Source organism: Phytophthora infestans, genomic scaffold, assembly GCF_000142945.1.
Source record: "Phytophthora infestans T30-4 supercont1.6 genomic scaffold, whole genome shotgun sequence".
Classification (NCBI taxonomy): domain Eukaryota; phylum Oomycota; class Peronosporomycetes; order Peronosporales; family Peronosporaceae; genus Phytophthora; species Phytophthora infestans.
The window spans coordinates 1,434,970-1,459,506 of NW_003303753.1; the positions used below are offsets into that span (position 1 = coordinate 1,434,970).

The window sequence follows — 24,537 nt, forward strand, 5'->3', positions numbered from 1 at the left end:
CAGCGATAACAGCTCTCACCGTCCCTCTTGACCTTATAGACGTGGGCGAACCCTCCTTCCCCTAGAGCCCCCAGCACCTCGTACACTTTCCCGTTCACGCGTGCAACGGCATTTCCCATCGTTTGCGCTCTTTTAGTAAATAATGGGTTTTACCGTAGTACCCGGGCTACTATTCTGAAGTGCCCTCTAAAAATCGATAATTTTTGAAGGGGGTCACCAAACGAGTAAGGACTTCAAAATATTGCTTATTGGACTCAGCGCAGCTTGGTATCCCTTTCGTGTAGTATTAATCCAGTCTAGCACGTAATCTTCTTCCTGAAGGAGCTACAGTACATGTACATGTAGCGTTGCATCTGGTCGTCGTGGGTTCAAAATTGTAGACGTGTTGTTTTGAAAATGTGCCTTGAAGAGCGAATTTTTATTTATTTGTAGACCGGATTTGTATTTATACTGGGTCTCAATTTGGTACAGGGCTTTTAAACTTTTGAGCACAAGTCAATTTTAGCACCCGGCTTTTAAAATATACAGGGCTTTTATACATTAGTTTTTTTCGCGGACTATTCTCATGATTTGCACCTGCAGAATGGTGGTTACGTGAGCGACTGCCTCCTCCTGTGTGTGTTTGTCTCTCTCTCTACTGATGCTGCTGACCATAGATCGCAGTCGTATGCCATGCTCAACGTCGTCGTGCGCGACAAACTGGGCCAGGTGTTAGCTTGTGTGCTGGACAAGATGGCGACCAACGTACGTGGAGAGAGTAGATACTTGGATACAGAGCTGATGCTCATACTGCTGTCAATGTAGGAAGTCGAGGTGTTCACTGCCGACGAAACGGACCAGCTGAGAGCGATGCTGATGCTATCGGACGTGCAGATCGACACGACGGTCGAAGTGGCCAGGGAAATCTTCCGAGACGCGGCCACATTCGGCCATGTGGATCGCAATCTGCTGCTGTCGCGTGGAGTGGAGAACGACGTCGTGTCTTCCGTGGAAAAGACGTGGAGAAAGAGAGGACGCTCACTAGCCACTCGGATTGCAGCGTTCCAGGGAGTAGAGACACCGGCGTTGACTCTCCAGAAGACCGACTGGCGTCTGCACTTGGAAATGGGGAGCAGCAAACGCAGCGGACAGTCGCAGCCGACGGCCATTTTTCAGCTAGAATTGAAAAATACGAGCGCCGATGAGGTTTGGCGCAAGGCTAGATTGCGTAGGAAGGCACACATTCTAACCCAGAGCTGCTCTGTTCTGCAGGTTGAAAAACTGGACGTGGAGCTATCGCACGCAGAGCTGCGTACGCTATTTCTACAGCTCAATGCCATTCAGGCGGAGTTAGACGCGCCACCAACACCGTCCGCCGCGTAAGCTTACTAATAATATGCAGCAATAGCTACAACTGTACATTTCTACTAATGCCTTGCCCGGCAAGTTCTGGATAAATTCAAAGGCATTAATGACGTACTTCGTAGTATATTCCCAAGTTACCGTCCTGAATACCAAAGTACAAAAGTAACCAATCCACCAATAGACTTGGCGTCAAAGCGTATTCCTTGGTATTCCTGAAGTTATGAGTGCAGTAGGAAGCAATCAGCTGCAATAAATTGCAAGATCATAGTGCATCGCTCTCCGACAGCTCCACTTGCTTGTCTGACTGTGCAACCTCCACGGTCTGCAATCCAGGTATCGTCACGGCTTCACTGGTAAAACTGGAGGCTTCTGTCTTGTCCTGCACTGCGTCTTCATTCTGCTTGATTTCCTTCAGTTGGGTTTCGTGCTCCTCAGCTTCCACTTCCACTTCGGGCTCATCAGTCATCTCTTCCAGCAGTGATGCCAGCATCAGGAACTCGGCCACCACTTCCTTCGGGGTCGTACTGACAGCATATTCGTACGCCTTCTCATCCGATAGCAAACCAACTCGGTCAGCTGTAGCTTCGAGCAGATCGCCTCGTTGGAAGAACCTGTTAATCGTGTGCAAATCTCGTCGCAGCAAGTTCTCTGTGTCAGGGTGTGAGCGATCAACGGCCTGACCGAAATCAATAAGCCAAATGCGCTTCTCGCGGTGGGCGAACAGGATGTTGTACTCGCTCAGGTCGCCGTGAACCAAGTGCGCACGTTGGTACAGCGCTCGCGTGGCCTGCAGGATGTCAGCGTATGTACGAGCTTGTTGCTTGGGGGACAAGTCCGCCAGCACATCCTTCAGTGTCGGCTCAGGCCAGCCATCGGCTCCCACAAACTGCATGACCAGCACATGTTCCTTGCTTACAATCGGAGTCGGGGCGCGGATGTTGCACTTGGCAGCACGAGACAAGTTGCGGAACTCCTTATCCGTCCAGGCTTTGATCTGTCGCCGTTGGTCCTTCTTCTGGAAATTCAGATCGAAACGACGGTCTCCAGTCACGTATTCGTGACGGTTGCCGAACTCGTTCAGCGTGGTGCGGAAGATCTTGACTGCCAGTTGTACTGGTCGCATCGTGGCTTCGTCTGTGCCCATAGCAAAATACACATGAGCCTCTTTGCCGCTCTGCACGCAGCCGTGGACCTCGTCCAAATCTCCTTTGTTGATCATTTTCTGCAGAATCAAAGTGGTGCGTTCGTCCATGACGCCGTCTGCCGTGGCGTGAATCTCGGATTCCACTCGACCGGCGCCAAAGCCCTTCTTCTCGCTTTTAAGCTGGCGTCTCTGATGTTCCCTGAGTGACGTGAAGCCCTTACCACTGCCAGCTCCGTGCGCTGCGTCCTCCATGGATAAGGAGCCGTTGACGCGGGCACGAGCAAGCGCGGCGTCTCCTGCAGCTGCAGCAGGTGTACGCATTAGCACGGAGGGAGCGACTGCACCCTCACCCGAAGCCTCAACATCGAAGTCGAAGCTGTCGGCATTCAGCAGGTCTTTGTTGCGGTCCTGCTCGCGTCTCTCCTTGCTCCGTTCCAGGGTGGTGAAGATGCTGCTCTGATACTCAGGATTGATCTCCCGCTGCAGAGCGTTGACTTCCTCCTCGTAAAGACTTAGAGCCATCGCCTCGTCCATCAGGTCCTGCATGCTCGGCTGCGGCTTCGTAGGTTCCGTCGCCGGAACACCCCACGGACAGGTGCTCGTCATGTTAAATGATCGACTTTAACTCAATTAGGCAAATCTGGGAATGGTTTGGAATGAGACCGTCAGCCCACACACCTTCATTGGCAGGAAAAGAACATTCACTCTCGAAAACGACGCACGTCACAGATTTCTCGCCGCACGTTATTTCTGATTTGGGCGTTAGGTTTTTGGATGAGAGCCAACGCCCTGCTATATGCACACGTACATGCAGCAGCGAGAGCGGAGTTTGAGGCCCGCGCTTTGGGAGCTGGCAGTAAGTTTGTTGGATTCCAGGCCTTAGCACGACGTGCTGGAGGAGCAGCACTGGGCTATTCGGTATCGTTGATCATGGCAAGTGGCGTCTACGGCGGCTGTGTGGGCAACATCCAGATCATCCGCGACTTGACTCCTTTTGTGGCCAAGCTAATGGACGACGGGGTGAGTGAGCTGACTGAGAGTGGGCAAGAAAACGTCAAACAGATCATCATGTGGGCGTTGTTGGCAGTGGTGCTGTTGCCATTGTGCATGCTACGCAAACTGTCAGCTCTTCAACCAACGAACTACGCGAGTTTTTTTGCTCTCGCTCTGCCTTGTGGGCGCTGTAGTCTATCGATCTCTTGAAGGATACAGCCCTGCAACTGTTGAAGCAGCTCTGGAATCTGATCAAACTAACGGAACACAAATGTCTGGTAGTATGGCTACTGTTGGACATGAATTTCTGGAGCGTACCTCAACAGCCTCCGACCTGCCTTCTCTTCAGGGCAACAGCTTCACTCGACTGGCTCAATCGCTTTCCATTTACAACTTTGCCTTCATAATGACACTCAATTTGTTGCCATTATTCGTGCAACTCCTCAAATCCAACGGTGGTAGTAGCAACACGAGAAGAGGTGGAGCAATTAGAAATCCCACGACGTTCGTGACAGCCCCCTCGCTCTTGGCTACTCGTTCTCAAATGACGAGATGCATTTTTGGTGCTACATTTATCTGTGCAGCACTCTATGGTGCCATGGGCTGTGCAGCGTTCAGTCTCTATGGTGACCACATCGACGGAAACATTTTACTGAACCTGCAGAGCGACCCAGTCATAAAATTCCCGCTGGTTGCGACGTACTTGGCCGTTCTGTTGACGTTTCCATTGCTTTTCCTTCCGCTGCGTTCACTCGTTGAGGAGCTTCTGACTCAGATATTCAAATCGGACGATTTCGAGCATGAGCAATTTCCAGATGAAAAGAAGAATGATGGTCAGAGTGAATGTCCTCGTCTTATACGACTAGTGATAGTTGTGGCACTCCTGTGCAGTCAGCAAGTCATTGCGCTTAATGTCTCTGGTATTGAGGTCGTGTTCTCGCTGATGGGGGCAACTACACCTTTGCCAGGCCAAGATGGTGCTACCACCGGATTTTTTTAAAAAAAATGAAAACAAAAATTTGATTACGAAAAAGTAGCACTAAAAAGGAAATTCAAAGTGGCGAAAACGCAGAGCAAAGTGGTCCCCTCAGGCTGAGCTGCAGCTAGGTGCCGTACTGCATGTGTTCCATGCGCTCCGCGGCAGCAACGGAATGCTGGCAATGCAGTGTCAACCTGTTAGCAAGGTGCGTGTCGATACATCCGATGCGGCGTCTCGCCGCGCGTTCCAGTTTCTCCATCCGAGCAGCCGCAACCGTCCCGCGAGGATGCTCCACAACCAGCCCTTTACGGGGGCAAGGCAAGGTCGGCCTTGATCTTGGCCTTAAAAGCACTAAAACACCCTGTAGCACCAGTTCAAAAGTCGGTTAGTATGCCATTTAAAAAAATATTGTAATACAGTATACTGCGTACCTTGAATGGGGTTACATATTGAAGAGTACGGAGCCAGCCGTACAAGTACCAAGTCGGCTCGCTCAGCGACGTGTGCTTCCGTTTGCTTCCACAAATCGACGTGATGTGGTGGCGGGGATTCCGTTGTGGGCGGCCACAGGCGTCCAGTCACCGCCGACACGGAGACAGTCGAGGACACGAGCTCTGGCAAATGCGAGGTGCGGGGCTCTGGGCATCTTGGGGTAGGTAGAGGCTTGGCTTGGTTGAGGGCTTGGGAAAAGATTGATAAGAGAGAGCGAGGAATGGCTCGCGCACACGCTCAGGAGGTTTGAACTGCGAATAAACTACTTTGAAGTACGGAGTGCGTTTACTCAACATATTTGTGAAGTGACTCTAATGTAAAAATTGACAATTATTTTTAAAAAGGTTTAGTTACTTCACCACTTTGAAGTGGAGTAGCACCATCTTGACCTGGCAAAGGTGTAGTTGTCTGGTTATCTGCTACGTTTCCCTGTAATTGCCTTCACAAACGTCTACCCTTGGCGTCGCATTCGTCACGGGTTTCTTTGGCTTGCAGTGCTGTGGACAATCGTGGGCATTGTGACCTTACAAGGCGCCACGTGTGTCTGGCTGCTGCTCACATCGTAGCTGATAGGAAATAACTATGAGAGCACAAGTAGCCAATGCTTCCATATTAACTGCGTGGCTACGAATACCAAGGACCGCATTCCCAATAAACGAATTTATCTTCCACATCCAAATGTTGCATATGCTCGCTCATCCATTTGTTTGTCGCCCAGTCCGCTCGATTGACTGAGAAGCTAGCACCTTCGAGCGCGCCTCCGAATTGTTCAAGCAGCCACCGAGCCAGTCCAACGAAACGAACTTCTAGATCTCCCCATTCATCGCGTAAGAAGCAAACGCCTTCTTCACAAATGTCGCGGTACTTTTCGAACAGAAATAAAATCACGGGGATGTGATGCCCCAGCACTGCGTCTCTCATTGCACTTGGCGAGCACTCTTCTACTCCATGAACATGAAGCCATTCAAGCACTTGCAAGTGCCCACCAGCTGCAGCCATATCAACCGTATCAGACGTCAAACGCTCACTCTTAGTCGAATGTAGCCATTTGAGAACATCCAAACGACCACCTGCCGCTGCAAAACACAGCGCCTTAGCTGTGTATCCTTCACTACGGTTGCCATCAAGCCACTTGATCGTCTCCAAATGCCCGCCGTAGGCCGCCCAGTCCATGGCAGCAGTCGTGCAGCCTTCCGATCTGTTCAAATGTAGCCATTTTACCACTTCCAAGTGACCCCCTTTGGCTGCCCAATCCATGGCTCTCTCCGTACATCCTTCGTTGCGATGTGAGTGCAGCCACTGAACAATCTCCAAATTACCATTTCCAGCAGCCTTCTCCATGGCAGACACGTCGCAGCCCTCGTCACGATTTGAGTGTAGCCACTTGGCAATTTCAAAGTAGCCATTCTCAGCAGCTCCATTGATTGCAGACACCGAGCATCCTTCCGTTCGCTGACCATGAAGCCACTTGACCACATCGAGAAATCCTGCGGCAGCAGCTCCATCCATAGCAAGTGTAGTTGCGGGGCATTCGTGGTAGTCCAGCCACTTGACAACATCCAGGTGTCCTGCACTTGCCGCTTGATCCATGCAGTCCGCAGTCAGCTCTTGCTCTCCGACTTCTTCGTACAGCCATTTTAACACGCTCAGATGTCCACTGGCAGCTGAAATGGATACAGCACCGGATAAAGAGTCCACCAGGTTGTTCGCATGTATCCACTGGAGAAATTCCAGGTCGCCATCCTTGGCTGCAGCATCGACACAATCCGTTCGCGGCAAGGGGTCGCAGTGTGTTGCCAACCACTTGAGGATATGACAGCGATGGCCCTTGTACGCTCCTCGTAGCGCAGCACTTATTGCAGCTCCGTGTAGCGATAGCAGCCACTTCACAAGTTCTAGGTCTCCTTTATCGGCAGCGTCATGTATCAGTCTCCAAACCGCGTCTTCGTCTGGGATTGAATGCTGTCGCAGCCACTCGATCACGGCGCTCTGCTCTTCGCGGATGGCTTCACACCACTCCATGCCTCCCCAATGAACTCTGCTCTGGTGCTCTTCAAGTAGCCACTTCAAAACCTGCAATTGTCCACTCGCAGCAGCAGCGTTCGCCGCGGAGGACAGCGTCCCGTGGGGCATGTAGGTTTCTGCAAGCCAGATTAAAGACGTCAAGTCTCCACGCTGTGCAGCTTGTACCACGACGCCATTAAATTCCCAGTCGCGATACAGCGATTCGATTGGACGTCGACGATTTCCCAGCAGTCGCATGCAATGCAAACTCGATGTGCGCTCGTACACGTCCGATAGAGTCCACGAGCAGGTGCGGTCCAAGAAGCCGTCGATTCGTTGAGCCACATGCGGGAGTTGTTCTCCACTGCGCTTTACGAGACACTCGCGGTACACGACGAGAACGCTCGTCCAAAGTAATGGGTCCTCGAATAACTCCATTTTTCGTATTAAATGGCAGAATCAATTCCTGGGAGCGAAAGTGATTGTGAGCCGAACTGAACAGCATAGGATACGACCAGTTCAAATTGTGTCACAACATTATCAGAGAAGGCCAAACTGACGATCTGTTGCTTTGCCTACTTTGAAGTCTGTTGGCTTTAGTCAGTACGGACATGGTGACAGAAGACAGGGCGAGTATGCTCAGGGTGGACAATTTTAGAGCTACACCGAATTTAGTCAAAAGGGCACGAATTCAGAAACAGGCGCTCGATCATACTTCCAATAAATGGAAGCTACTTCGCACGGAGGATAAGTTAGAATCACTACAGTTGATTAAACCCACACTCTTATGGTGGTGTTGGCCACTGACAGGAAGAGCAGCACACTACGAATTTAGGAGCCGACACGCACCAACTGTTTGGTAGTCAAACCCTGATCATATGCGCGGAGCACCTGCAAAGAGGACTTCTACACCAACTCAAATGAAGATACCACCAACATGGATCCGACATTATATGTAGAGGTTTATACACAGCGTGCATTGACGGCTCCATAGCACTTTGAAGCAATCATAATTGGAGGTATTTCTATGATTGTAGTCGTCACTACAGAGCTTTAGGAAGTTGGATCATTTGAAAAAGGCTAGGTAATGCTTGTATGACGTCAAATACAAAGATGGTCCGTGCCCACTGAGCAAGTTTGCTAAGTTTCACACAATTTTTTGCAGCACAGAATTACGTGTACATGCACTATGGCTGTGTGATCATGTAGGCTGTGTCGTGAGCCGCAATGACGATCCAGAACCTGTACCCGCCTATAGTTCGACGTATGAGTAAATACTGAGGCATTCTAGTTACGTAGAATATGTGTAGTCGACAACAGAGTCATGTGTGCGCAACGTGCTACGTGTAACGTTAACCTTGCTAATCGAACGACAAAGACCTCAGGATATCATCGTTGACAGTACTTGGTTTTTGCATTATCCTTATTCAATGAGAGGCCGCTACAAACAATACGACGCCATTCTAGCGACGAGAGGCTTAAGGGAGCAACCTCTTGGGGTCACGCGGGAACATGGAGGACTTACTGATGTTGCCCAGACCCAAGTACAACATGACCACACGCTCCAGACCAATACCACCGCCACCGTGGGGTAGAGAGTCAAGACGGAGAGAGTAGATGTAGTTGCGCATCGACTCCTGAGGCACACCCAGTTCGTCCATACGCTCCATCAGCAGCTTGGGATCGTGCACATGCTGAGCACACAAGACCATCTCCTTGCCTCGGATCATCATGTCGTACGAGTTGCTCCAACGCTTGTCCGTCGGGTCTGGCATCGTGTAGAACGGACGCACAGCCAGCGGGAACTTGTCGAGGATGTAGAAATCTGTGTCGTATTTCTCCTTGATGAGACGACCCAGCCACTTCTCTTTCTCTGTGCTCAGATCGTCTTCAGGTCAGCGCCAGCCTCCTTCAGCATCCTGACACCTTCCTAGAAGTTGATGATAAGCGACGGCTTGTTGTACTTGAGCGGCTCGAACGGGTACTACTCGTTGATAGAAGCCAATTCGTTGGCGTAACGTTCCTTCAAGCCATCGAAAATGTAGATGTACAGGTCTGAGAACACCTACAGCACCTTGTGGTAGTGCGCCTTAATAGTCATCTCCAGATCCAGACCCACGAGCTCGCACATGTGACGGTGCGTGTTCGAGGTCTCAGCACGGAAGCCCGGGCCGATCTCGAACACGCGCTCGAGAATAGCAACATCACACGCCATATGCTTGTACGTCTGCGGACTCTGAGCTAAGGTAGCGTCCTGGTCGAAGTACTTGAGTGTGAAGTAGTTGGTTCCACTCCCCGAGGCGCCACCGACCAGCTTGGGCGTGTGGATCTCCACGTAGTCGCTGGATGAGGAATGCACGCACGCGTGTCCAGCAACAACCAACGAAGTGCACGTGGGCCATCGTCAGTCACCGCAACCATGCTCAATCTCGGCCGTGAATCTGTCGCAAATTAACGCGCCGCTGTTTTTGAAACTCTCAACCGGAAGAAAGCCACGGTACCAATTCTTCTCCCTCGCAGATTGACCTCGTTTCGAAGATTATTATGACGCAACCACGCGGATCAACAGCTTGTAACGATGGGTTCACTCTGAAGAGCTGAATGTTCAACGTGCTAGCCAAGTACAAGCCACTTCAAGTACTCTGAGAAGGCTCGTACGGCTTCGTTTGCGCGGAGACGGACACGGAGGCCAAGAAGAACGTTGCTATCAAGAAGATCACGCCTATGGAGGATGACGAGTGGGACGCCAAGCACACGTTACACGGACTTCGGACTCTCTCGGTACATCCCACACAGCGCTCGTACGGACGGCGTCACGTCTCTAACCGATACGCCGCGTCATGTTGGCGCCCTCGAGAGTGTACAATGAGACGGTGGATATGTGGTCCATTGTCTGTATCTTCGGCGAGCTATTGAATCGTCGACCCATGTTCCCTCGCTCCGACTTCCTGGATCAACTATCTCGCGTCTTCAGAGCTCTACCCGTTCCAGTCTCTTCTAGCTTGGTACACACGCCGAAATGTTCTCAAGCCGCGAATTCTAAAGTGAATGAAAAAAGCATAGCCAATGTATTCATCAGCTGTTACGGATGTAAAGGTCCAACTAAAACTGCCCTGTATCCAGCTCATGTAAAGGCTGCAAGCAGATCCATCGGGATGCAGATAGGCATGCGGCTACATTCGACGACGCTTGGTCTGGATTCTGGACTCTTGCGCTCTGCGTGTGGGAGTTCTTGATCTTGCAGATCTGCGCAAGTTGTGGGTAGACTGTCCGTACACCGGTGTCTGCACATTCAATGCCTGACGTGTGCTGTTCTCTTCAAATCGTGCAATATCAGGATCGGTCTGTGCTACTGCAACTTGCAGCTCTTCATTTACGTCTGGCAGTGGATCTGCCGGTGATGGAACGACAGGACCTTGCTGCAATGGTACCGGTACCTCCACTGCATTCTGCACTTCACGCAGCTGTGCTACCGGGTTTGGATGGTCGTCTACCAGAGACTCGTTCGCTTCCATGGAAGCAGCAAGTGTAGGTGGCCCGTACATAGCACCTTGAGGCTCTATTGGGCCACCTTCGTTATTGTCTGTATCTAAGTCGCAATTCCCTATCCGCCGAGCTGCAGTGCGCGATTGTTGTGCCGGCCGCACAAATCTTTGCGAAGGAGCTGGCATACCTGGACATGCCAGCCCAGGAAATTCGGTAGCCTTAACAGAGTGTAGGCATATCCCAGCTTTCTTAAAGCACAGACACGAACATGTGCGTGCAGTAGCATCAACAATCCATCCACCGACGGGCAAGTTGACCCAGCTAATTCTAGCGTCGTTTTTGGCCTCGTACGTACACGGCTTTTTAGGATTTGCAGCAAGAACATGCACAGATTCTCCTGGCTCTTGTAATGAGCTCGTGGGAAGCGGAGATGGTGCGACACGAACCAGAACTAAATTGTTGTCTCGGTGAATCAATTCTGCAGTCATGACCTTTTTTTATCAGTCCTTCTGTAAGCAGCCAGTAAACGTTTTGATACAGTAGGCTGATCGCAAAAGGGTTGCATTGAGGCGATAAACGAAATTCGTGACAAATCCAGGCGGACAACAAGCTCTGCCGGGTTAGCCCGTTTGCTGTCATTCACTAGTTTTAATGTGTAGTGGTACTGCTCAAGCGGGTTGTTAGTAGCCGCGTACCCTGTGGGGGTACGATAAGCTTGCCAGCGTGAAAAGCGGGCGCCTAGTATCCACTGCGAAATAATGTGATTTGTCACACGTCGAAACCGAGGACATATTGTACCCGCTCCACGCCATGACCTCACAAAAAACTCTCGTTTACGCAGATAGTGCTCTTCATCGGTAGCATAGTGCAAATCATACAGATTTCGAAAAATCAACTGAACTGATATCCCATCCAGCTTTGATTCTTGCGTTTGTCTTTGTACATTTTGTGTAACATGGAACCAGCACATTAGGACCGTGCTATCAGGCAATTCAGTTGTGCAGGCATTGTACTGAGCTTTGTCAGCGTCCATCATGACAAAGTCGGGCGAAAATTGCCCGTTAAACAATTCCAGAATCACACGCTTTAAAAACGCCAAGTACCAAGCAACGTCTTCATTGCGACGTTGTGATGTACAGCAGTATGGAATTGGCTGGAATCTTCCAACACGATCTAAAATACCCACAACAGAAACAGGGTATTTCTGCTTTACGCAGTCGTGCGTAGTGTCTAGATGAAGAACTGTTGAAAGATCCGGGTTTTGTTGCACATCCACATAGCTCTCAAGTTGTCTTGTACATGTTAACCCAATACGAAATGGATTCCCTAGCGCACCGGTGCCAAGAGCTGGTTCAACTACACCATCCACCACTTTGGCATCGCAAAAAACTAGCAAAGAATTTGGATCTTGATCCCAAACTCTACGAGAATCTTCACAATCATACATGCATTGTCGACAAATTTCTAGCACAGGCTCCATTGAGTCCGGCCGATTTTTGCGCCGCCAACTTTTTTTGATAGTTCTGCACCTTGGCTAGCTCTGGAGCGGGCCCTATAATGCGCCGGTCTCTTATCTCACGACAAAGAAACGAGTACAAAGCTTGGGCCACAATTGAAGGTGTGTCTTCCAGCCTCGTGTCCAGATAGGCTTTCATTGCAGGATTTAGCCTAGCTGTTGTAGGTGAAGGCGGCGCATCTTCAGCCATGATGTGTACGCCTTGCTCTAATACAATTTTGCCGTCACTTTCTTGGCATTCTAGTAGCTTGTACCAACAGCGGCAGGCTTCTCCAGACGCCTTGCAACGCTTGGAGGTACACTTTGTAACTATGTAACGCATTTCATGCCAGGTAGTCGCTAAGTTGTCCTCGTAGCGAGAGATGTGATCTATTGTGCAGTGATGTAGCTCACTAGTCGGTCGGGAAAAGGCTGGCAGACCCGCTAAAAAGTCGCTATACGAAACAGTGTCTCCTGAACTCCACACTTTAAGCCATGGCAGGCGTCCAACGTGACCGCCGCGTTCATCATCCATGCTGCGTGCTTGAAAACGAGATATATTCTTGTGTTATAGTGCTGTAATTAATCCAACGGTGTTGTGAAAATGCTATATTTATTTGTGGATTCAACGATGCTTTTTGTGAAACCTCCCATATTTTTAGTGTGGTGTGCAGTTCCTTTTTTATGGTGAACCTTTCTAAATAAGCATTGCAAATGATTTTACTTATCGTGCGACCCTCAAGATAATCTCCTTCGCACGTGGTGTCTTTGCAACCTAGAGAGAGCTGAATTCTGATATAGCTGAAGCTATTGTTTTTATATGCAACTTTTAGAAAACGCTGTGTTCTAATTGAAAAATTTAGTAATGATTTTCAGGACAAGCAAAATGCTAATTGCGCCAATCTAGTACGCCGTGCTTCTGTCTGAGGAATAATCTCCATTTTCGGGAAGCATTTCTTTTCGTTGTGGCATCGCCGTTTCAACACGAAGCTGTCGTCGTTCTCGATAGCGTCGGGCTCTCTCGCGTCTTGCATTATCTCTGTCCCATCCAATTGGGTACAAATGCCGTTGATAGTTTGCGTAGTTGGCCCCATCATTGACACGAAGTGGGTGCACCCGCACGTGAATGTTCGTCAATGTCACGCATGCTCTGAAGTTCAATTCGTAATTGGGCTCCTGCCATCTATACTTGTCGGAGCAGACAGCCCACAGCGTGCACAGTCTACCAAAGTAGTTTTTCACTATGATGCTGTCATGTGAAATTGTGGCATTGGTCGCCTCTTGCTCAAGCGTAATTGGTACTGATTGCTGGCGTCGAATTGTGTACTATCTTCATAAATGGTGCGAACACCGGGGATCTGGCCGTGAGTTCTGTGCTGCAGACTTGTATCCCGACAACGAGGATGACTCGCAGAGAGAAGGTATGACTCAGAACAAAAAGATAAACAGGAAACGCCGCAAATCGTCTCAGAGCGATGCGTTGTCATCGATTGCTGAAAGTGTTGCTCAGATTGTTGCTAATCAGACCAGTGAGGCGCAGGAGAAGACCTGGGCAGAGCATACATTGCTTCTTCGAGATCAAAGGGTTGCACACAAGCTGGAGATGCTGTCTGGAAAGCTGCAGCGTACGACGGAAGAAGGAAAACGTCTTGCGAAAAAGGTCCGTGAATTTGAAATTTATGAGCACGACGATAGTGACGATGAAGGAGCTCACAACTAAAAAGCGAAAAAAAAAATTACAGCGCAGATCAATGACACGGAGCTGGAGATTATTAATCGAGCGATTGGATAGACATCGTTAGTGGAGCAGTGAGCTCATGTCGGAGGCAATTTTCTAATGAAGTTGCGGTCGACTGAGTCCGAAGTTCGGGATGTGCTCTCCAATAATTTGACGCAGTATTTGGCCTCGTGCCTCAGTGCGAAGGTCGATGTTAATGTCCTCGGCGGTATTATCGGCTGGTAGGTAGGAGCATTTTCGCAAGCTGTTGTATGCAGCCAAAATTTCCCGTTGCATTACAGTGACGTCTTTGCTTTAATTCTTTCGTTAATGCAAAAATTGTGAAGCTTCATGCATGACTTGATCACGCTGCTCACATTTTAGAAATCAACGACCAAGAGCCTTTTAAAGATCTGTCACTTATTTACAAGCAAGCTAAATGCCATCTCAATTCTAATGCGAAGTTGAGTGAGGTAAAAGTTTAAGTCGGAGTGCATCTTTGTCTTCAACTCAAGCTTGTTGTATGGGACCAGCAATGCGTCCGACAGCGGATAGGCATTGTCGCCAACGCAGTAGTATCCAGAAGGCAGTAACATGATCTCATCGCTCAGCGTCCACTTCCTGAACGCTATTGAGTCGCCAACCTTGCCCGAAGAGTCGAATCAGCACCCCGTAAGTGGCAGAGAGAGTCGTAAATTACTTGGACGTTCAGCCCATACATCTGGGTGTGACCTGAAAAGAAAGCAGCAACATCAGGCACATCGGCTTTGCTGGGGGCTCAAATTTGGCAAAGCTAACCGTCCAGACACCCCACGCATCCAGCTAAAATACCGTCCTTGCTGATCTTTGCGAACCCATCTGCAAGCTCTTGGCGTCGAGTCGCCGACTCTGATGGTGACCGTATGCGCAGCTCTTCACACACACACACACAGATTGATCATGGCGTTCTTGGTAATATCATAGAAGCTCAAGCGTGAAACACTGGCAAGACCGCGTGTTGTGTGATAATTACTTCCAGCAAGCCACGAAATTGTCTTCTGCAGCGTATTTTCTGGTATGATGCTGTCGGTCCCTGTACGCCGTTCTGACTACATCTCACTGCGAAGTAGAGCAAACCTTATCAGTAGAAGTAGTCTCTCAAATGATTCAACCTCCATGCGATAGCATTGCACAAACACTCCCTCCCAGAGTAGTGTTTGTTTGCGTAGATTCCAGTCAAGTCTCTTACGATATACGCAAATTGAAGCCTCGGCAGGAAGGAGTGCGGTAGCTGCCGTGACAGCTCCCAGCAAGATGCGCTGCCTCTTCCTTCCTTCGTTCACTCTCTTCATCCAAGACACTAGCATCTTTTGAAATCTTTTTCCGTGCTGGAGCGCCCGTACGATCCCGGTCGTCGCGCGATCCGAGCCACGGGTCGTCTATATTGCAAATCACGTATTCGCCGCATATCCTCTACTATTTCTTCGGCCAAAATAAAGCGCGACAATCGGATCGCGACCTCGGTTCGGAACGACCGTTAGAGCTACAGCGAATTTAGATGGACCTTTGCAGAATTAATGGGAAGCTTTTACCCACTGGTACAGTCGAGGTGAGCAGCTTGGGTGCATATTAATTATTAGCACAAAGAAGCAAGCGTTTCCACAGAAAGGATGTCACTTCTGCATACCGGTACCGTATGTTCTGGAATCAGATAAGGTAAAAATATATATCTTCGTTTGGTGTGGGAAATAAACATGAATTAGCTAGAGTCATTCAAAAGCAGACTCTAAATTTGGGGATCGTGAGGTCTCAAAGCCTCAGTTTGGAAAGCTATTTTGGTAAACCAGAGTAACTTTTCTGCGGAGCGGAGGAAGGATCGGAATGACTTTCCATGAATTGAAACCAGGTAATTTATTTGCTCGGTAAAAGACAAAACCAGAGAAGATCATTACAAATTCAAAGTAAATCAGAAATCGATCATGGTGTATGAAGCAAGGCGAAGCAAGGGAATTGTGTTTTCCACATCAAATTATTATAATCGGTATACCGACTTCATACTGGTATGAACTCCTCGTCGCTTGCTGCCAACCGTTTCCTCAATTTGCATTTTGAAGAACAAGTTGCAACAGACAAGAAATCAAGATTTTACGACTCAAAATCGCAATGACAACTCAATTTTTAAATAATTATAATGACAGACAAAATAAAATAATTTAAAAATAAACATTTATAATATATTTTAATTAAATTAATGTTGTGAAGCCTGTATCTCCAGCCAGGAGAGCTGACGTCATGGACGTCACCGGCGGCGAAGAGCCATGAACCACCGTCTCAGCACGCGGTAAGACGGATCCCCTTCCACTGCGGACGACCAAGCGCGCGGAGCGACCGCCGGCGCACCGACTGACGCTCGGAAGGGCAAGAAGAAGGCGACCAAGCGCGTCGCTCCGACGAACGCGGCCAGCACCGGGCGCAAAAAGGCCAACGAAGGTGCGGACGACGCGTCAGACCAAAACCTGGAGGACAGGGCGGCCCCACCAAAGCCGAAAAGGACGAGGAAGGCCGCAGCACCTACGAAATCCGCGTCCACCGCCGAGCTGCACCTACATGCTTCGTGTCCGCTTCGGGCTCACGCGAAGTATTCGGTCTCAGCTTGCTGATGGCGTCCTTCGAGCCACAGCGACGGGCAACGTACCTATGCCAACGGCTCTCGCGGAAGCCAAGTCTGACGCGGCTACTAACTGCAGCCCCACGGCTTTTGAGGCGGGTGTAACAGCTGAGCGGTGCGCTCTGCGCGAGAAGGTAGCTCGTCTGTGCGTACTGCGCCACCAATATCGCAGCCGATGGGACGAAACTCCTTCATGCATGGCGACGGCACCCAAGTCGAAAGAAGAGCTTCCCCCGCTAGACGTACGCTTCCTGTCAAGTACAAGCTTCCCACATTGTTCCAAGAGGCCGAAGAACGACTACGACCCACCGCGAACCGGATGTTCAGACACTTCGGCACGGACACAGGTAAGAATTTTGCCGCGCGACCCAGAATTATTCTCCGAAGACAGCAGTTTTGCTCATCGAACCCATTCCTCGCCGGCAAAAGTGTTCGATATCCTGCCACCTGGCATCGCCAGTTTCAGCGGCACTCCCACTCCACAGAAGTGGTTTCCGGATATGCAGCGTTCTTTGAATATACCGTCCGGGACTAACCATCCAGCCACCCACGGCCATACAGACTCCTTTGACTATACAGTCCGGGTTGACCACTCAGTCACCCACGGCTACACAGCCTTCGACTAAACGCTCGCCCACGTATACGCCGTGCCCAGATGCTACTCAGTCAATAACGGATAATATGTGCGCTAGTGACGAGATACCACGCGATAACGTGATAATGCGATAAATTCAAAGCCGATATTAAGTCAACTAATTCAAGCGGGCGGTCCCACGATATTTGCAGCGCATCGCGGAGATATGGTATCCAGCCTCCGGTCCAGGATCATCGATGTTTGTTCTGTCGTCTAAAAGCAAACCGCATATCGGTTACATGATAATGCACGCCGGCGACGGGACCGGAATCGAGAAGCTCAAGCGGCTGAGCTCACAAGATTCATGGCCAGACTACGCATCAAACCATCAGAACCTGAAACACCCGTACAACGCGAGAAGGGCCGAACAGCCCTGTGCACCTGCTCATCAAGCACTGAAACTCGCGCTGTCAGAGCTCGCACGCCGATCGGGCGTCATCGTTACCGGCGTCCGTGGAACTAGTCCGGAGGCAGACAGAAGGCGACAATCATCCAAACAAGAACTTAGCTCCGACGGTCCTTGACGAGCTGTGCAAGTAACACTAATATTTGGACCAGCTGCAGAAGATCGATCGGGAAGGCGACGAAGCGCACCTTAAAGAGACTCCGTCTCGGTTGTCAGCTCGTCCAACGAACCAGGGCTCAAGGCTAGTCCATTAAAGATCGGCCCACGACCGCCACTCTGACGCTAGAGTGCAGTGAGGTGTCGCTATGTCAAGCGATATTACGGTGACATGCCAACGCCCCAGAACGCATCAGACGCTCAAGAGGTACAATACCCCGTACACCACGTACACCCATGACTGCCCTTCACCGGTTTGAGATAGCCACGTCTCTCTGGGCTAAGCCCCGTGGTGCGCACAACCTGCACCCCCCCCTCCTCCCTTACAAAGACCCAGCGAGCTTCAGTAGGGAATAATGCCCCTAGTGGTGGTTGAGGAGCCCTCGTCCACCTGATCGTGGCCTGCGCCACTGGACCTAGGTTCCACGGGAAGTCTTCTTCACGAAAACTGGTGAGGGACATACACGCTGGTAGTGTCCATGTCCATCACATTCGTAGCAGCACCCAAGCTCTCGACTGAGCTCAATTCCATGGGCTCGGGATCGCTGTACACACCGGTACCAACGAGATGCGACTGCAGGAACAACAGCAGCATTGCTGCGATGATCTGCCTCCCCATGAACATCATCCTCATCGTGGCGGTGTTCTTCTTCTTGTGGAGTACCAGACTACTTGTGGTTGTACGCCTCTTGGAGGTACGTTCGAGGTTGTCGAATGCACCCGGAAATGCTGCACGCGTGCAGGGCTGACCTTCAGGCCGTTCATGAAGACTGTTGTCTTGAGGTTTTCTAGCAGCGGATTCTCTGCCAGAGATGCCACCAACGTGCGCATCGCTTGCACGTACTCGCGCTGCTCACGTTTCTGTTGCTTACACGCGAGAAAGCGCGAGCTCTGGCAAAGTGCATCGTTCGCCGGTAGAAACGCGGCTCGAAGCTGTCCCCATAGCTGAGCCCAGGATGCAAACCATCAGATATGTATCTCCTGATGTATGCCCAGTGATGGCACGTCACAAGTTGGACAGTGAAACATCCACCCAAATGGGCTCGTCCGAGACGAGACCCGCCTTCATGGTGATCTCAACCTTACGGACCCAGAAGTGATGGTTTTTCTCCTTCCTTTCTCTCAAACACGGGGACCTTCAACCTTACCAGCTTAGGCCTGGTTGCCAGGAGAGCGGCCATTGAGGCCTCTAAGCTCAGTGAGCGATGAGACCACGCTCGTAGGTCTCAAACGCGGTCACGAGCTCGTGTTGTGCTCGGCAGGCCCCGCCTCTACCAAGTTCCGGAGGACATCTTGCCCAAGATGCCTCCTATCTTCCGAACGGACTCGTACTGCAAGTCGTCGTTCAAATGAGAAAACTCACTTCGGTCCATCGTGACTTGAATGTAGAGACCACATAGGATTAAGATAGTTCATATCTACCCTCGAAGGTGTAGGATTGGCTACAAGTTCTACCAAGTGTGACGGGGAACACGAGCACCTTGCACAGAGAAAGTGCTTAAGGGTATTCACTACTCGTGTAAACGTGAGTTCACGCGTTCCCGGCCTCAGAAAGAACGGTTTGCTACTTAGAAGAGGAGATGTAAGACTAATGTATTTATAGGTAAGCTTGGTTTGAGCTCTCATACAAAGTAGACGTCACTTCATGAACCCCTGGTATCGTGTATCAGGTTCCATAAGAGTGACGGGTCACTCTTTATGCAGCCTGGGGGATAGTGTAACGGTACAATTCGGTGTACACAGCAATCGAAGATTAAGCATCAGTATTTTCACGCAAGCACAAACAACATGCAGAACCCTCGCGCAACTTCAGGCGCGGCTTGACGTGGCCGTGAGGACCTGCTTGTCACGGGATTGATTATCGGGCAGTGGCCATCTTTTGGACCAATGGTCACGCCGCTTGTGACTGCGATGTACCGCCTCAATACCGTCTTATATTATAGCCTTACTAATTCGTTGCATCAACCTTGGCTGTATCACAGTTTTACCACCTGTATTTGTTTTTCCATTACGTGTCGTTGGTGTAGTGCTCCGGATGTATGCAAACGAATCGTCCCAAGCAGCGTCCGACTAGCAAATCTGGAGGCACCGCCCTCTCTCGTTCACTCATCTCCCTGCACGCGCTCAACGTTTGGCCCGACTTGGGCCCCCGAGGCCCGAGGCCATGACGACGTCAACCAAAATCTGAAGGCTGGACGCCAGGCATTCTCGAAAGCTCCGGCAGCTTGGCACATCCCATGAGCCAGCGCTTGTCAGTCTCACACGTCTCTGTGTCAAATCCTGCGACACCAGGGGTGGGTCCCGCCAATGCCGAAGACTACGATCCCACATCAGCGTCCAAGCGTGGCTCAGTGTGGCAGTGGGTCGTAGGCTGCGTCTTCCTCGTGTGTGTGGCCATCATCTCATCCAGTACATCTTCAACGACTTGTCCTTCGAGGCTCCATTCTTCCTCACTTCATTCGGCATGGCGCTCTTCTCCGTTAATCTCCCCATCTACTACGTGACCAAGGTGTGGCTCCCCCAGTTAGGCCGCGGTCTGTCGGGCTTGAGCGTGTCTGGCTTACCTCAGGTCAAGTCGGAGACGGGCACGGAAGTGAAGCAGACAGCGCACAACAAGGCAACGCTCCGTCGTACAGTGGTCGCCGCTGCCGTCGTTGCTCCACTCTGGTTCATCGCCAACTTCACGTACAATGAGAGTCTCAATCTCACCAGCGTCACTAGCAGCACCATCCTCAGTGCCACCTCCTCCGTGTTCACACTGATCCTCGCCGTATGGATCCTCAAGGAGCGTTTCACATGGCCCAAGGCGCTGGGTGTGGCGCTCTGCATGGCTGGCAACTGTTGCGTACAGCTGTAGGTAGTTGTTGATCTAGGCCGTCAGTTTTGGAAGTGAGATGGCATCGGCCATCTCTCCATTACATCCCTCGGCTTCACCTATCTTAGTGATGGGGCACGCGGCCTCTTTCTTCTTGAATGGCTAGGACGAGTTGCTGCCATCGCAACCAATAGCAGAGAGCTACACCATTATTGACCTATCATTTTACTTCATTTCTCTGCATACAAACTGAATGATATTGCGGCACAACACTCCCACTAAAGATGCTCACGTTCTCCATCATTTCTTCGTCACTAAACGTCTTCTCATTGTCACTCAAGATCCTTCTCGAGGGATGGTTTGTTACCACCTTGGTCCCAGATTTGCCTTGTCGCAGAACCCAAAATCTGATCCAATACTTTATCTTATATTCTAAAGAGACTTACTCTTTGTATTGTTTGTTGCCGATATTGGACTGAGCTCTTCACTCTCTCTTTTTCTTCCGAACTGCACAGGTGCGGGTCCCGACGAAAGCCCTTCGGGGGGGGGCATCCACAAGCTGCTTGTATCCTTCTTCGGCGACAGCAGACCGGCCTAAGCCACAGCGGCCATTCAGGTCCCGGCCTTTTGGCACCTCAAACGGTCAGCCAAGCGCCCATGATGTGAGCTCTGCAAGTAGAAAGTCCGATCATTCGGCCACTCGTGGGTGTCTAGTCTTAGACCAGTTGTGCCTTTCAGCGGCGGGAATTGAGAGAGTCAGGAGTGAAATTAACCGAAAGTTTGAGTAAAATGTACTCAAGAGCAAGTGGCTAATAGCCTGGACCTGTTCAATTTCCAAACTTAGGGCTAGGTGGCCATTAAACTTAAGGTTTTAACTTTAAACTAGTCTGTAACCAGAACCCTTTCCTTAAGGCCTTCCTTTACTGTAATCATTTTCCTAAACTTCTTAATAATTCCCTTAAATTGACAAGAACTTGTGTTTACACCAAATGACCGTCAATCTTTTATTTGAGGGACCTAACCTTATTTGAGGCGTGAAACTAAATTTGAGGCTGATGATTAACCCAACTCTTTTATCCCCATCATAGATCTGAGTTTTTCAAACTGTGTTTGGCTTAATGGCTTCGTAAGGGCATCAGCCACCATGTCGTTGGTGCTACAGTAATTCACAATGATACTTTTGTCCTCATGTTTGTCACGGGCATACAGATGACTGATATCAATGTGCTTGGTAGATGAGTGACTGCAAGGATCCTTAATGATACTTATTGCGGCAGTATTATCACACCAGCATTGGGTGGGTAGTACTTGGCCGTAGCCTAATTCTTTCAATAGTAGCCTCAACCACATCGCCTCTCGAACACCTTCACTGGCGGCTTCTATTTCAGATTCTGCTGTATGAATACTAATGCAATCTTGCTTAATACTTTTCCAAGAGATGCATGCACCAGCAAGTATTGATACATATCCTGTGATTGACTTCCTTCCTTCAGATGCATTCGCGAAGCTCGCGTCTGTGTATAGCTCTAACTTAGTGGTACTATTTCCATTGTACTCAATGCCATACTTCGACGTTCCTTTCAAGTACTTTAGTACTCGCTGAGCCGACCTCCAATTGGTCCTTTTATAGCTAGATAGATATTTACTAAGCTCTCTTACAGCATTAGCAATATCAGGTCTAGTACCTCGGACAAGATACATCAGTGAACCCACTAAACCTCTGTAATCGAATGGTTGGGCCGCTATCTGTTCTGGGTTCATATCCTTTTCCTTTTCTAATATAACACTTTTCGCTTATGGTGTGGGTTCTGTACTACAGTCTCGCATTTGATACTTTACCAGAAGATCGTTGATGTACTTCTGCTGTGAGATTCTGAGTGTTTTCTTTTGTGAATCTCTTTTGATCTCCATTTTTAGCAGGTGATGCAACTCGCCCAAGTCTTTCATTGTAAACTTTGCAGACAGTTTAGCCTTCAGATCGCTGATCGAGCTCAGATGTGAGCCCGCAATTGTCAGGTCGTCAACATAGACGCATATGATCAGAATGTGTTCAATCCCTTTGATATCCCACCGTCTTAGATACAAGCAATGTTCTTTCTTGCATCTAAAAAATCCTAAGCTGGTAAGAAACTCATTTAGAACGGCATACCAGATTCTGGGTGCCTGTTTTAACCCATACAGGCTTTTCTTCAACCTACATACAAGGTGCCCAGTGCCATGACGAAATCCCAATGGCTGCCTCATATAGATACTTTCATGTAGGATACCATTTAGAAAGGCTGTAGATACATCCATTTGGTGTAGCTCCAGTCCTAGAATTGTGGCCAATGCCAACAGCACCCGCAAAGACTCATAGCGGGCCACGGGAGCGAATACTTTCTTGTAGTCGATGCCATATAGCTGTGTGTTACCCTGAACAACCAGCCTAGCCTTAAAGCGGTCAACAGACCCATCTGCATGGTACTTGACATCAAACAGCCAGTGGCACCCAAGGGCTCTGCGTCCATTAGGTAATGGTACAAGTTCCCATGTATTATTACTCAAAAGGGCATCATATTCTGCTTTGATTGCAGACTCCCACTGTTTAGCGCAAGGACTTAGTCGCGCTTCCTTAATCGATTTCGGAACAGGGATTCTGTCCGGCTTATCTGACGCTACAAGATTTAGCTGGGTCACGTAGTCACTAAGCCTTACGTTGCGTGTTCGCTGCCGTTTTGATCGACGGACGTCACTGGTAGCCTGTCGCTTATCTCCCACTAGTCGGGATGTCGGTGGGTCAGTGACCGGTTCTGAGCTTTCGTCAGCCGGCACTTCACCTGCAACTGTGCCTCTTGGTTGTTTGCCTAGCTGACCGATAGCATGTACCTCTTCGTGATCAATGCTGGAGTCCTCATTGGGAAACGAGCGTCTGATCATAGCCTCTGTACCAGTCAAACTAAACTTCACATCTCTCGCTATAAGATACTTGTTCGCCTTCACATCAAGAAGACGGTACCCTTTGTATTTTGGTGAAAGTCCCAAAAGCTTGCACTCAATTGCCCTATCACCCAGCTTTGGGTCCTTCCTTTTTGATTTAGGAACATGTGCGAAACACTTTGAGCCCCAGATCCTAAATGCTAAACCACTGGGTTGTTTCCGATGTAACAGCTCATACGGGGTTTTCATCCCGAGCCTCGCCATAGGTAGTCGGTTTGTAATATCGACAATATAGAGTAGAGCTTCGGGCCACCACTTTGCTGGCATATTGGCCCCTCGAAGTGTACAGCGCACACCAGCCATCATGGTTTGATGTGCTCTTTCAGCACTCCCATTTTCTTCTTGGGATTCGACGTTAGAGCTTTGGAAATCTAGACCGAGTTTAGAACACAGTTTAGAAACCTCACTGTTTAGGAACTCAGTCCCACCGTCTGTCCTAATTCTGCGAACCTTAAATAAGGGAAACTGTACTTCCAACTGTTTTAAGAGGGTCCGGATTTTGCCTCGAACCTCTTTCAAGGATTTTACTGCAAAATACCACTTATAGGCAGTGGCATCATCTACCACTGCAAGGGCATACCGATAACCGAAGGAACCATACAGTCCATTAACCCTCAACCTTCCAGTAGAGTCCATGTGCAGAGTGTGCTGTTGATTTGTTTCCTATCAAATTCCTGTAGGACATTCTGCGATCCTTCATTGAGGCGCATGTACTACAAAAGAATGAAACTTTCTTGAGTTCTGAGTAAGAGAGGTTAGGTAACCCCTTTAGTTTCTGATTGCTCATGCTTCTAATTAGGCGTTCTTTGCCCACATGGCCTAATCTCAGATGCCATTCCTTTAGTATGTCTCCAACTTTGCTTAGTTGAGCATTAAAAGCACTCTTTCTAGCTGGTTTCGCGCTCGGTAAGTAGTAGACTTCGCCTATTGCCACAGCTGCAAACAGCAATTTAAAGTTCTTTTCTAAAAAGAACAGAAAATCACCTGATTTAGACTGTAGGTGTCTATAACCGTGCCGAGCAAGGTAATATGAACTGAGTAAGTTGCTATCACACTGTCGGTCAAACGAAATATCTGTCAATGATATATCACTTAATCTTCCTTTTGGAGTCAAAACGCTAAGTTTTATTGATCCTTTAAGAGAGCTGTGTGAAACAGTTCCATTACCGTAAGTGAACACGGTATTCTGGCCAGGTCGGAGCTTCCCAGTAAACCAGCTTCTGTCTGATGTTATAGCTCGGCCTGCACC

At 49.5% G+C, this 24,537-nt stretch overlaps 6 protein-coding genes across 6 annotated transcripts; 3 read left to right on the top strand and 3 right to left on the bottom strand.

Annotated features, from left to right (window-relative positions):
* Positions 1-1,802: 1,802 nt before the first annotated feature.
* Positions 1,803-3,120, bottom strand: PITG_04591 (protein kinase; the record flags this gene model as incomplete). The annotated part of the gene is made up of 2 exons (XM_002905301.1): positions 1,803-1,812; positions 1,887-3,120. The coding sequence occupies 2 exons, from the start codon at positions 3,092-3,094 to the stop codon at positions 1,803-1,805; spliced, it is 1,218 nt and encodes a 405-aa protein (XP_002905347.1).
* A 142-nt stretch (positions 3,121-3,262) lies between these two features.
* PITG_04592 (uncharacterized protein) lies at positions 3,263-4,300 on the top strand (the record flags this gene model as incomplete). Its single annotated transcript, XM_002905302.1, has 3 exons — positions 3,263-3,638; positions 3,808-4,227; positions 4,287-4,300. 3 exons carry the CDS (start codon positions 3,263-3,265, stop codon positions 4,298-4,300), a joined length of 810 nt encoding a protein of 269 aa, XP_002905348.1.
* A 1,276-nt stretch (positions 4,301-5,576) lies between these two features.
* On the bottom strand, positions 5,577-7,425 carry PITG_04593 (uncharacterized protein; the record flags this gene model as incomplete). Its single annotated transcript, XM_002905303.1, has 1 exon — positions 5,577-7,425. The coding sequence occupies one exon, from the start codon at positions 7,392-7,394 to the stop codon at positions 5,577-5,579; it is 1,818 nt and encodes a 605-aa protein (XP_002905349.1).
* A 718-nt stretch (positions 7,426-8,143) lies between these two features.
* PITG_04594 (aspartyl-tRNA synthetase, putative) lies at positions 8,144-9,358 on the bottom strand (the record flags this gene model as incomplete). Its single annotated transcript, XM_002905304.1, has 4 exons — positions 8,144-8,208; positions 8,482-8,834; positions 9,026-9,285; positions 9,341-9,358. The coding sequence occupies 4 exons, from the start codon at positions 9,356-9,358 to the stop codon at positions 8,144-8,146; spliced, it is 696 nt and encodes a 231-aa protein (XP_002905350.1).
* A 4,890-nt stretch (positions 9,359-14,248) lies between these two features.
* On the top strand, positions 14,249-17,459 carry PITG_04596 (uncharacterized protein; the record flags this gene model as incomplete). Its single annotated transcript, XM_002905305.1, has 7 exons — positions 14,249-14,326; positions 14,618-14,655; positions 15,299-15,349; positions 15,896-15,974; positions 16,060-16,123; positions 16,410-16,648; positions 17,088-17,459. The coding sequence occupies 7 exons, from the start codon at positions 14,249-14,251 to the stop codon at positions 17,457-17,459; spliced, it is 921 nt and encodes a 306-aa protein (XP_002905351.1).
* Positions 17,460-19,384: 1,925 nt separating this feature from the next.
* PITG_04597 (Drug/Metabolite Transporter (DMT) Superfamily) lies at positions 19,385-20,354 on the top strand (the record flags this gene model as incomplete). The annotated part of the gene is made up of 2 exons (XM_002905306.1): positions 19,385-19,410; positions 19,790-20,354. 2 exons carry the CDS (start codon positions 19,385-19,387, stop codon positions 20,352-20,354), a joined length of 591 nt encoding a protein of 196 aa, XP_002905352.1.
* Positions 20,355-24,537: the final 4,183 nt, after the last annotated feature.